The 13,279-nt window shown below is 36.9% G+C and overlaps 1 protein-coding gene and 1 non-coding gene across 2 annotated transcripts in view; both read right to left on the bottom strand.

The window, feature by feature from the left end:
- Positions 1 to 3,507: 3,507 nt before the first annotated feature.
- Positions 3,508 to 13,279, bottom strand: part of SEC63 (SEC63 homolog, protein translocation regulator) — a 70,528-nt gene continuing 60,756 nt past the window's right edge. The window contains exons 19-21 of the mRNA XM_061131871.1: positions 9,042 to 9,140; positions 6,323 to 6,427; positions 3,508 to 4,581 (exon numbers count right to left, since the gene is read on the bottom strand). Coding sequence (XP_060987854.1) covers positions 4,438 to 4,581; positions 6,323 to 6,427; positions 9,042 to 9,140 — 348 coding nt within the window. The 3' untranslated portion in view covers positions 3,508 to 4,437. The remainder of the gene's footprint in view (positions 4,582 to 6,322; positions 6,428 to 9,041; positions 9,141 to 13,279) is intronic.
- On the bottom strand, positions 12,526 to 12,632 carry LOC133048340 (U6 spliceosomal RNA). The gene has a single exon (XR_009691002.1). It is a non-coding gene; the product is annotated as a U6 spliceosomal RNA (small nuclear RNA).

Raw genomic sequence — 13,279 nt, 5'->3', positions numbered from 1 at the left:
TGCTAAAGAAAATTATAGCCCTATCGCCCTCTACCAGAACCAAGCTAGAAACTTCAGCAAAGTGGTTTAAAGTTCTTTCTGAAATTTGCTCATACCCTTTGTGGTATCCAGGGGTTTCCCAGGTGGCTCAGGGGTACAGAATCCTCCAGCCAATGCAGGAGACATGGGTTTGATATCTGGGTGAGGAAGATCCCCTGGAGAAGGAAAAGGCAACCCTCTCCAGTACTCTTACCTGGAAAATCCCATGGACAGAGGAGCCTGGCGCATTACAGACCATGGGGTCCCAAAGACGAGGACACGACGTGGCAACTTAACAACAAAGTGGTATCCACTGCAGCAGTTATGCAGAATTAAAAACATAAACTTCAGGTGTTCACGAAGGTAAAAGGTACCCAGCTGCCTTTGCATACCAAGCCTGCCAGGTTAGTGCTGGACCATCTAGTGCTAGAGTGGACAGCCTTCTCACACTCACCTGCCATTTGTATCAGCCATGGACTGCAGGGACCACGAACAGAGCTGCAGACTCTGCTGGAAGTCCCTGGAAGCCGCACCTAGCACTTCTGCCCTCACCTGTTCCACATTCATTCTGTGGATGACAGCTGCATAGAACCCTCTATTCATCTATTAACCCTGTCAGCATACCTACTCAGTTCCACCTCAGAAAATAACCACTTTGCTACACAGTGAATGCCGACCTTTTGACTCTAGCAAAGGAGCATCATCTTGCAAACTCAAATGGTAAGTACCAAAACCCCAAACCTTCATTTTTGCTTAAATGGCATTATACCAACACGTTAAACACACTACAGCAACACTTTAAAGCATTATATCCAAATATTTGATCAAGCATTGAAATCAGAAAAGAATGTCTAATACGCCAATAAATGTATTTATTTATAAATTATAGAAGTGTACAATTGTACAATATATTATGTACATTATAAAACACACAAAAATAGAAATTTAAAAGGTTGAGATTAAATACAAACAACCACTTTAACATTTTCCCAATAGACTGATTACTGCATACTCCTGGGAGGTACACATCCCCACCTAAAACCACAGCCCTAAAGCATGCCAATGATTGCTAGATTTGAATTTTTAGCTAGTTACAGAAAAATGTACAAGATCACAGCTTTTTTAAGTTTTGCAAAATAGCCTGAGCATCAAGTTTAAATGTTAAGATGCTTGATGCTAACTTTTCAAGACATGATTGGACTAATCACTGCGCAGCTGGTAAAATGTCACATTATAGTTCACCGATAGCTGTCTCAGTTATCATAGGGCAGATTAAACTGGGGATTCTATGAAGTTTAATATTTGGGGAGGAAATGCTTTAAGGAAACATTCAAAACCAACAAACAGCTAGCACCTAAAAAAAAAACCCTCCTCTGCCTACAATGGAAAAACAAAAAAAATGCACTCCAAACAATGGCCATTAGAATGCAAACGGATTAAAATAGATTGCTATACATTTGCCTGACTTAACACCTGTGAGCCATAAGAAGATAAATTCTTTTAATAGCCCCAGTGTCTGATCACAGACCTGGAAACACTGAAATTCAGTAAACAGGTGGTGAACAATGAACAACTCCTCGAAAAATATGTGCGACATGGAATTACGTTTGAAATTACAATTGTTGCTAAAGACCACTCCAGCATCTGTCTTTGCTTGGCTGAAGCAAATGACTGGATAAATGTTGTGGTCAAGAATTACATGCTCAGAGCCCCTTCACATTCCTCCACACCCTTGCTCCCCTTTCCCACATCAGCCGGTTGGTGTCCGCCTGCTCTGCTTCTACCTAGGACTTGAGCTTCCCCTCTCGCGGGGGACCCTGCAGCCAGACAGGCTCATCCTCCTCCAGCACGCAGTGCAAGCTGGGGTAGAGAACACAGTTATGTTCTACACAGAAAACCTTATTCCATGTACTCCTTAATTTAAAAAAAATTCACAAATTTTTTTTTTAATTTTTAAAGGCTATAAACACCTGACTTTGAGATGAGATATGCACATAGGGCTTCAAACAACTTGTGCAACAAAAATTTATAACTCAAAGACTTTCACTGATGGTCTCCTCTGGAGGAGTACCTTTTAATAGGTACCTCACCAATTCAAAAAGATAAAAATACTACACAATGGCTTAATTTCATAAAAAACCACTTTCACTTTACATACATACACTGATGGTTTTCATCTATTCTGTTGACAAAATGTCAGTGTTTCTTGATGGGACCAAATTGAAACTACACTTAGAGAAAGTTTCATTTGATTAAATACACACAAGGGTAAATTAGTTATTACATCTCAAGAGAAGTAAAGAGGGGATGCAGAGTTCAGAGACTTGCTGGAGAGAAGAGAATGATAAAATGAAAGTTCAGTCATTTCACTATGGCAATATTGAAAGAGCTTACTTAAAGCACTCATTAGAGGAAAATGTGTTGTTGGTTGCCAAGTACATATATATCACACAAATGGCAAAGCAACACAGACCAGTAGGATTTCCTAATGAGGTGATGCTATTTTTAAGCATTGTGGTGAATTACTAGGTTGTGAAATCCTCTAGTCTTAAAAATGAGAAAGAAGCCAGTAGTTTGAATAACTTATAAAACCTCTTTTATAAGACAAAACAGCCACTAGAATAAGTACTTTTCTTGAAAAGTATCTTTCAAGAAAATCAGAACTGCACACACTACACTTTGTTTCATTTGCTCATTTCCCTTGCCTTCACACCACCTGAGTTTTCTCTAACCTCTCCCTTCCCTGGGTGCTACTGGCTGGCCCACTCCCTTCCACCTCACTTAGGTGACCAGCAGCTTCCCAGCAAAACCTGACTTGAAAATTAAACCTACCCTCTACTTAAAAAATGAAACAAATCCTCACAAACGAATCAGTGGCACTCCTGCTTGCCAAGGAAGGGTCTCACTAACACTTTTAAAACAAAAACAATGGAGGCTCCAGAGAAAAAATCTGCTTTGACCATATTATAGGAAATACTACATCCCAAATTTAGAAACAAACAAAAAAAAAAAAAAAAGAATTCATGCTTTGGTTAAGTTTCAAATTTTATTTCCAACTACTGCAGTAACAAAATACCAGTGGTAGTTCTGCATGGGAAGTGGCCACCTTTCAAGTTTAGGCCACAAATTAGTATTCTGACAGCACTTGGATCTATGGAGATTTTGATACGGGAGTATTATTACCATCAGTACTATAATATAAACTTATGTTTCCTCCGTGTTTAGTAACAAAAATATTCATTCTACCTCAATACTTCATCATGTACACATTTCTACTCTTTGTAAGCATGATCCTTGCAGGCTGTACTGTGGGACAGTGTGAGGGGGAAGTTCCCCCCAATCACAGGTTTTTCTATAGTACACAGAAATAGCAGTCACTTTAGCAGTCATGGACAGTATTACTAAATTTTTAGTTGAAAAATAAAAGAATGAGTTCTCCTATTATCCCTTTCTGGGAGTAAAAAGACACACACCATTACAAACATAAAATGAGTCAAACTTCTATTTTATTGACAGGAGTCCAAAATGAATACAAAAAAATGCCTCCTTTGCATGTTATATTTTACCTTAAAAGGCTTCTGATAGAGTCAGGTAGATTAAAAGCTAAGAATGTATTTCAGCTTTTATAGTGACCTTTTTAAAAAGGTTTAGTAACATAAGTCACCAACATCAGAGAACATATGGTCCCACAATCATTTTTAGGTCTATAGCTTATAAAAAGAATTAGATCCTGCATTGATCTGCTAAAATAGAGGCTTAAAAATGTTTTAAGCCATTAAAAGCCATTTTTATAATTTATCTGGTAACTCTGGGCAATTAAGAAAAGGAAAAATCCCAAAATGTAGCCCTCTAGATTATGTGGAATGTGACAGAATGCCAACTTATGACCAAGATAGGCAAAAATAAAATGTTTAAAGCTATGAATGGAGCTATTATAAATAGTCTTATATCACTGCAAAATGTCAGTAAATGAATAATAGAGCTTATTAAGACATTAAAACTTGAGCAGATGTTACTTAAAACATTTGTGGTGTTTATCATACACACTTTAATATTTGTTAAAACTAAAGCTAAACAAAGAAAGGTCACTCATTTATAGATTGTTTTTCATGTACCTTTACTTTTACTGGGACCATAGATGATAGATAATACATAGCCCACACTTCTGGACAGTTGTAACAAAGGGTTTATTATCATTTGTGGATGAAATAAATGCACCATCCCATACCTGAAAGGCTTTCACAAACCTTAAGCATTTTTCAGACTGTACCAAGGCACCACCACTGCCTTGGTAACACGCCCATTTCTAGTAACACTTCCCTCAACATCAGTTCTGCACTGCTTTTGGTTTATTATACACTTCTAAAACAGCAAAAACTTGCAAAGATGTGCACATATTGTGGCCCATGCGTTTACTGCTTAGTCATCATCTTCCTCCTCTTCTTCCTCTTCCTCAAAGCTGTCTTCAAAGCCCTCACTGTCTTCCTGGTCTTCATCCCCCTCTATTGCTGTATCCCACTGTGGGTGATTTTCTGGCACAGGCTTAGCCTCATGAACTTCCAACTAGAAAAAAGAATTAAATGCAGACATTAGAAATCTGGGGAGGAATAATGGAAGAAATATCTGGGAAAGAAAAGGTTTTCTTTGACAGCAGCACTTGTAAAGAAAAGATTACATCTTTTAACTCTAAATTTAACACATTTAAGAAAAGATACTCATCCACAAAATAAAAACTCAATCTAGGAACATGTTAGTAAAGTTAAGTTTCTAGTGTAGTTTAATAGTATGATTTTACAGGAGCTATATACTATTTATTCTGCAGCATGAAAGATGAATAATTCTGACTCTTGAGCAGGAACACTGTTCTTAATAAGTCTTCTGTGGATGGAAAAAAAGTTCAAACATGACTTCCAAAGAGGTATCTGCAGCCTCCAGACTACTCATGAAATTAACATCCTATAGCCAATGGGAAGAAATACAGTGCCCTCATGGGGAAAAAAAGCCACGCCTTTGCTGGCTCCTTTCAGTTGAGGCCCAGTACACAGTGTTAACACTTCTTCAGCACAATCTCTCCAACACAATAGCATGCCTTTATAAAAAGCTCAAGAGATTTCCCTGGTGGCTCAGGTGGTAAAGCGTCTGCCTACAATGTGGGAGACGCAGGTTCAATCCCTGGGTCGGGAAGATCCCCTGGAGAAGGAAATGGCAACCCACTCCAGTACTCTTGCCTGGAAAATCCCATGGACACAGTCCACAGGGTCGCAAAGAAACAGACATGACTGAGCAACTTCACTACTTTCACTTTCACAAGTGAAATGGTAACATCGATGGGAATGTGCTTCAACTGATACTCACACAAGTGTACACTCTAAAATGAAATACATGTGCCTTTCTAAAGAAAACAGAAACGATCTGGTGAGGCCCTATAAAGGTATGGCACATTATAGTATATTAAAATTATCACACTGGTAAGTTATACTCAAGGTTCTAAATCATCATACTCCTTTAACACAAGTTTATTACTGAGAGCAGCCCATCAAGTGTATTATATTAAACTATGAGAGGACCTCTTTCCCTGTTATTCTACATTTCAAAATTAGAAATGCTTCCCTAAGATGTAATACACTTATTCAAATAGACAACCTTATTTTTTTAAGTTCCCTTTATTACCTCAAAAATGTATAAAAAATTTTTTTGCATGGTTTGATTCACACTTTTTCTCTGTGTATCTCTCTTCTTCCTTCCTTCTCAGGTATTTGAAAATTTCTCAAAAAGGAGGAAGTGGTAACTTTCATTTCCCACACAAGTATAATAATACAAATCCATACCCACCATAGATTGAAAAAAAATTCATTTTCAAAAAAACTTTATTATTATAGTTGATTGACAGGGTATATAGCAAAAGAAAAAAATCAGCTATACATATACATAAATCCATTCTTTTTTTTTTTTTTAAAAAGAGTCTTTTCCCATATAGGCATTACAGAGTATTGAGTAAAGTTCCCTATGCTATACAGCAAGTTCTTATTAGCTATTTATTTTGTATACATAGTAGTATGCATATGATCAATCCCAATCTCCCAATTTATCCCTGCCCCCTCACTTTATCGCCCCAGTAACTGTAAGTTTGTTTTCTACATCTGTGACTCTATTTCTGTTTTGTAAGTAAGTTCATTTGTAGCTTTTTTTAGTGTGCACATACAAACAATATCATATAATATTTGTTTTTCTGTGTCTGACTTACTTCATTCAATATGACAATTTCTAGGGAACACCATATTTACAGCATAGTCATTATTCTTACCTTCAGTGGTTTAATCTGATCCAAACCCATATAGGAGTCTGATCTTAGAAACACCGTATATTGATAATTTCCAGGCTTGCCTGGTGCAGGAAACTTCAGTTCTACCTAGAAGATAAATCAGAACTTAAAATCTATATTTTAAAGAATGGAAGAAACAATAGCCCCCTCCTAACATATTTAGACCAGAGAGTATTTAATAGCCAATGCTTACGCAGATGACAGAAGAGGTCTTAACACATGTTACAAAAGTTCTAATGACAACAAATGTATGTACATATATGACACTTGTGTCATATATGTACTACGTAAAAAGGAAATAAAAACAGGCAGAATTGATAGGGGTAATTTCTATCTCCAGAATTCAAGAAAACATATTTAAAGCAACCAAGTTCTATCTTGATAACCTGAAGAAATGAAGCTGGGTATAAAAGTAAAATAAATGAAATGTCGAACTAAAACAGACTTCACCAAACAGGAATAGTTCTTGCCAAATTTTCTTATTTCTAGAACAAATGTTGAGAGAATAGAAAATACATTCATCATATATATATATGTGTGTGTGTGTGTGTGTGTCTCTGCCCTCAGTCACAGAGCTCCTCAAATCCCTCTAATTCCAAAGTGACAAGAGCACATAAGGAGCATCTTCTGTTCTAAAATTTGGTCTTTGGATCTGGTTCCTGACACTGAGCTGACAAATCCCTTTTCCTGGATGAAAAGAATGAGTTCTCTTCTAATGAGGCAACTCTTGGTCTCCTAGATAAGGACCAGTCACCAGAAAGCCCAAGCCATGAGTAGAAGCCTGAACTTTTAGTCCCACCCCCTACTCTCCGGAGAGAGGCTGAAAGCTGAGTTAATGATCAATTATGCCTATGTGATAAAGCCTCCATAAAAATACCAAAATAAGGGGTTCAAGGAGCTTTCAAACTGGTGAACATGCAGAGGTGCTGGGAGAGTGGATTGCTCAGAAAGAGCATGGAAGCGCGATATCCCTTCCCACATACCTTGCCCCATGTATCTCTTTCATCCGGATAGTCATCTACTTCATCATACTATTTTCATAATAAACTGGTAAATATGTTACCCTGAGTTCTATGAGTCATTCTGGCAAATTACTGAACCCAAGGAAGGGATCATGGGAACCATGATTTACTGCCAGTTGATCAGAAGTACAGGTGACAACCTGAGACTTGAAACTGGCATCTAAAGATGGACAGCGGGGCAACAGCAGTCCTCTGGGACTGAATCTTAATCTGAGCTGTCTGGGGAAATAGTGTCAGTACTGAGTTAACCACAGGACACTCAGCTGGTGAAACAGAGAAAAAGAAAGAGGTCAAAACCCATGGATGAATGGTCCATGGGGGCATGATAATATGCCTGCAACATTTTTATATATCTCACAAACTGAAAGGCAATGAACATACTATACTTGAACATTCTTTCTCCCTATGGAGAAATAAACATTTAACAACATCTATCAAAATTACAATGTATAGAGCCTCTAATTCATTAATTCTACCTCTATGAATTTATCCTATAGATGTATCTGAATGATATGAGGTTATTAATTGCAGCAAAACACAAGAAACACCTTGTAAGTCCACTAAAGAGCTGAGCACTGAATAAATAAACTTCCACACAAAAGAATATCATGCAGCTGTAAAAACAAACAATGAAGCTTTTTTCTGTATTAATATGGTACAAATTCCAAGTTTTATCACTGAGAAAAAGGTAAGGTGCAGAACATGATGTATGCTACTTTTTGTGCAAAACTGGGGAGAATATACCTACGTATATGCTTGTACTTTACTACAATATCACATGAAGAATACATAAAAATTTGGTAATATTGATGGTTTCCAGGAAGTGGAATGGGTGACTGAGAGACAGGAATACAAGATGTTTCAGCGTATGCACTTCTGTGTATCTTCTGAAACACTACCTAGGCAAATGTATTATCCATTCAAAAATGGGTAAAATTTAAATTTTAAAAAATGTTAAAATTACTCTGTGAAAGAGATATCCATAAGTTGGCACTATCGCTAAGTGTCAAACAACAATAAACTACTTTAAACATTTACTACTTGGTTAGAAAGGTAGGAAAAATCTTTTGGGATTTAAAAATCATCGTTACAGAACTCTCTTGAAATTCAAAAGCTTTGCTCTTGTCCACCAAGTCCAGGTAGACAGAAACTTCTTTCTCAAATAGTAATGTAAAAAAATCAAAAAGAAAAACAAGGAAATCCAAGGGGAAAGTATGTTCATCACAATGCCATTTAAGTGATGTCACTGACAGTGGACAATGCAATAAAGTAAAAAATTACACTTTAAAAAATCAATCACTAGTACTTACATTTGTTTTTAACACAAAAGCACTAATTCAATGAGGATACAAACCATAATTTCTGAGCACTAATCCAACAAGGATAAAACTCATAAGAATTTGTAGAACATAACTAAATTCTGGAGATATGGTAAGGCAAGTATTCTTAAGACAGTAACAGTGAAAACTCCCCAAAATAAGTTGAGAACAAGGTTTTAAAAGACCACCAAGTTGTCTACCTTTAACAATTTAATACTCTATAAATTTCCAATGAGCTCCCTCCAAAAGTTGTCAGAGAACAGTTATAAAATGTGTTTTAAATAAAATGCAATAAGCCGTATGTGATAAATGGATTTCTATACTGTTTTTTATATCTAAATAATGTTGTTGTATACTTACCTCTTCCGTATCTTTTAGTGTACACACATGATATGGCATAGATATTAATGTCTGTTCCTTCCTATCCGCGATATAAAGCCACCACCATTCTTGCTTTTCCTGCAAAGAAAAAAAGAGAAGAGTATAAATAGCCAGAAAGAATTAAAGAAATACAGTTTTGCCTTATCTCATTTTAGGGGTACCTTGGTACCTTAGGGGGACTGATTCCAAACAAGTTCCCCTTTCACCCCCACAATGCGGATACCAAAATCCATGAATGCTCTAATCTCTTACATAAATTGGCGTAGTATTTGTATATAACCTATGCACATACTCCTGTACACCTTATTTAGCCTCTAGATTAGATTACTTATAATATCTAGTACAATGTAATTGCTATGCCAATACCCAGCAAATTCAAGTTTGCCTTTTTGGACTGTCTGGAATCCACCCCCCAACATTTTCAATCCACAGTTGATCAAATCCATGGATGCAAAACCCACAGATGCAGAGGGCCAACTGTATTGCCCTTTAGCCACTGCTCTACCCCCAGCACATACACCATGGTTGGTACCAAATAGACGTCAATAAACATTTACTGAATGAATAAACTGTTCTTAGAACCATTCTCCAACAAAAGAATTTTGTATGTAATTTTGGGGTTTCAAATGGCCCCTTAAACCCTACTGATGAACCCCTGCATTTTAAAAACCCCTAATTAACCTTAAATGATAAAAGATATGCTAAAAAATAAAACAGTATAAGCTATCATGAATTCATCTAGCAAATAATTTTAGTAATCTTAGCTAGTAATAAGCAAAAGACAGGAAGTAGGAGTGGAAGGGACTTGGGTAATAATATCAGAAATCAATACATTAAAACACGTTACTTATAAGAGAGCATCTCAGATTCTAAGAATCTCTTTGTACCATTTACAGTACATGATTTCAATAAGCTCAGCATTTTCAGTTATACTACATAAAAGATTAGGAACAGAAAAAGGGCTGGGTAAAGAAATTGCCACCAGAACGCACAATGATAGCAGGAAACACTGACAGGAGACAAAAATTTATTAAAAAAAAAAAAAATCAGAATACCAGTCTGGGAGCACCAAACTTCAGTGTGGTCAGCAATCACCACTGAATTACAGCACAGATCAGTAATTTTTTATTCACCCACTTTGCATCCACTGTTTAAGAATGGGATAGGGAAGACACCTTTCTAAAATGGCTTAAAAAAAGTTTTGGAGCTAAAAATAAAATAAATTGTAGGATACTCCAATTAACCAAAGCAACACTAGAGTCTCAATTATCCAAGAGAAGTTTAAAAAAATAACTTTTTATTGAAAATAGTTTCATAGGAAAAATGTCTGCATCTTTAAACCAAAATCACTTGTGCTTTCTATTTTATTTCAATCTTAAGACATTAAAATATGGTTTATTATCTTCCTAATAATGGTACACTAAGTTCAACTAAAAGCTTTTGTTTAAATGCCTTAAACTACAAGGCAATGCAACATTAATAAGCAGGATAACAAATCGTAAGTGGATGACTAACTCAACTTCTGCTTAATCCAAGGGTTAGGACTGCTACAACAAAAGGTATAGGTGTATACATATGTCTTTCTACATGTGTTTTGCACACATGAAATGGGCAGAAACAACAGACTCAAAGTGGAGTACTGTTGTACTCACAGGAGATCAATTCCAGGACCACTCCACCTCCGGAATACCGAAATTCATGAATGTGCAAGCCTGTTACATAAAATGTCGTGGTACACTTGGCCCACCACATTTGCAGGTGCAGAACTCACAGATTTAGAGGCCAAAGAGTCTGCTCTAACTACTCAACTCCGCTGTAACTACTCAATGCTGCCACTGCATTACAGAAAGAATGAGCGTGGCTCTGTTCCAATAAAACTTCATTCACAATAATACTTCATTCATAAAACGAGCTGGGAGGCAGATCTGCCTGCAGGCAGTAGTCTGCCAATGTCTATTTCAAAGTCATCCAGACCCAATTATTTCACTTCTTGAAACCTCACCTTTTTTCTCTGTTAAGTGATGAATGCCTACCTCAAGTTGTGTTGTGAAGACAAACTGAGATAATACAAAAAAATATCTGTTAAAATGCCTAGGACACAGAGTCCAATAAAATTACAGTTATATCAATATAGCCACTCTGGAAAACAGTATGGAAGATCCACAAAAAATTAAAACTACAACTACCATACAATTCAGCAATTTTACTTCGAGCAATTTGCCCCAAGAAAAAAAAAACACAGACACTAATTTGAAAAGATACGTGAACATCAATTCATTGCATCATTATTTATAATATTCAAAATATGGAAGCAACTGAAGTGTTCATTGATGGATGAATAGACAAAGAAGGTACATATAAACAATGGAATATTACTCAAGCCATAAGAAATCAAAATCTTGACATCAGAAACAACATGGGTGGACCTAAAGGATATCATGCTAAGTGAAGTCAGAGAAAGACAAAATACCATGATCTTGCTTATTTGTAGAATCTAAAAAACAAACAAAATGAGATGAAAACAGGCTCATAGATACAGAGAACAAATATGGGAGAGGGGTGGAGGTGGCGGGAGAAATGATGGAGATTTGGAAGTACAAACCTCCAGCTGTAAGGTATTAATAAAGTAGGCATGGGATGTAATGTACAATACAGGAAGATGATCAGTAACGTTACAGCGACTCTGGACAGGACAGACAGTGACCAGGCTTACTGTGGCGACCATCCATCCCACAACGTGTGCCAACGTCAAACCACTAGGTGTTATACCTAAAACTAATGCAATGTATGTCAACTATATCTCAATAACAATTTTAAATGCTGTGATTATTCATGAAATGAGGTAAACATTTCTCTATTTAAGCAGTCTGACATTTCATTTTCAGAAATATCATTACTAGAACATACATGTTCAAGAATGTGGATTTATTCTTTATCTCTACTTAGAGAATGCCTCCCACTGCCCCAAATCTATCTGATTAAAATGAGATTCATTCAAGAAAAATAAACATTAAGAAGCTAGTGATTATTACCTATGGAATTGCACCCAGATTCTCTTGATGCACATGGTTAAAGTAGAAGAGTCTCTATCATGAGTTATTTGCACTTTAAACCAAACTGGTTTTCTATTGCATGGGATTCCCAACCATTCTTGTTAAATATATGACTTTCAATAACATTTAAGTCAATTATTAACATAAAACTTTAAGTAATATACATGAGAAGGTAGACAGGTAGAAGTTAGGAAAATCCCAAATAAAGTCCATCTGATAAACGGCACTCTGAGATGTTTACTATGCAGATAAAATTACAAAGAGGCATTTTCACTACTAAAATGTACTAAGGGAGTAAATGAATGCTTTGCCTATTAACTAAGCATGGTCTAAAATGAAGCTGTCTATTATAAGGGTACAAATTATGCAGCTTACAGCGTCCCATGGTACTTTTTTTTTCTTTTTTTTTTAAAAATATGGAACGCTTCACGAATTTGCGTGTCATCCTTGCGCAGGGGCCATGCTAATCTTCTCTGTATCGTTCCAATTTTAGTATATGTGCTGCCGAAGCGAGCACCCATGGTACTTTTAAAACCAATCAATGAATGAAATTTATTCGCTTGATTTCAGGAGCCTTGGTGTTGGCAGACTACACTGCAATGGGCGAAATGCCCCTAACAGATGGGCTATAGCTCAGGACATGCCAGAAGATCAGCATGCACAGTAAGATGGAATCCTGGGCTGACTGCTCTCCAAGTTAAAAAACAAAAGTCTGTGCATAGCCACTCATTTATTAGGAGAGCCAAATTACTTAGGAACTTGCCTTCAGCAGTCCCCAATAACTATAGATTGACAATCTGGAGCAGAAAGCATATTTATACATGAAATCACCCGCCAAACACAAGTGGTGAGCAGAAGGCTCTATGGCAAAGCTGCGAAGCAGTCTGTGGAACAGCTTCCCTGAACTAACAGGCAATAGTCCTTGACCTCCAGCCACAGAGAATTATCTGCAAAAGCAATATGTCAAGATCTCAAATTGATCTCAAATTCATCTGAAAGACAAAGCCTATCAAAGGGATGGAAAGCTGAACAGGCCACAGCCACAAAGTAAACAAGCACAGCAGACAAAGAACGTCGCAGTGATCAGTCTGGAGCTTGGGGATCAGCTCTTACTAAACTCAGAGGGTCCCTCAGGCCTGGGCTTCTTCCCACAGATCAGGGCAA

Source organism: Dama dama, chromosome 28, assembly GCF_033118175.1.
Source record: "Dama dama isolate Ldn47 chromosome 28, ASM3311817v1, whole genome shotgun sequence".
Classification (NCBI taxonomy): domain Eukaryota; kingdom Metazoa; phylum Chordata; class Mammalia; order Artiodactyla; family Cervidae; genus Dama; species Dama dama.
Note: the sequence above shows the minus strand (reverse complement) of the source record. Positions and strands in the feature narration are given on the sequence as shown.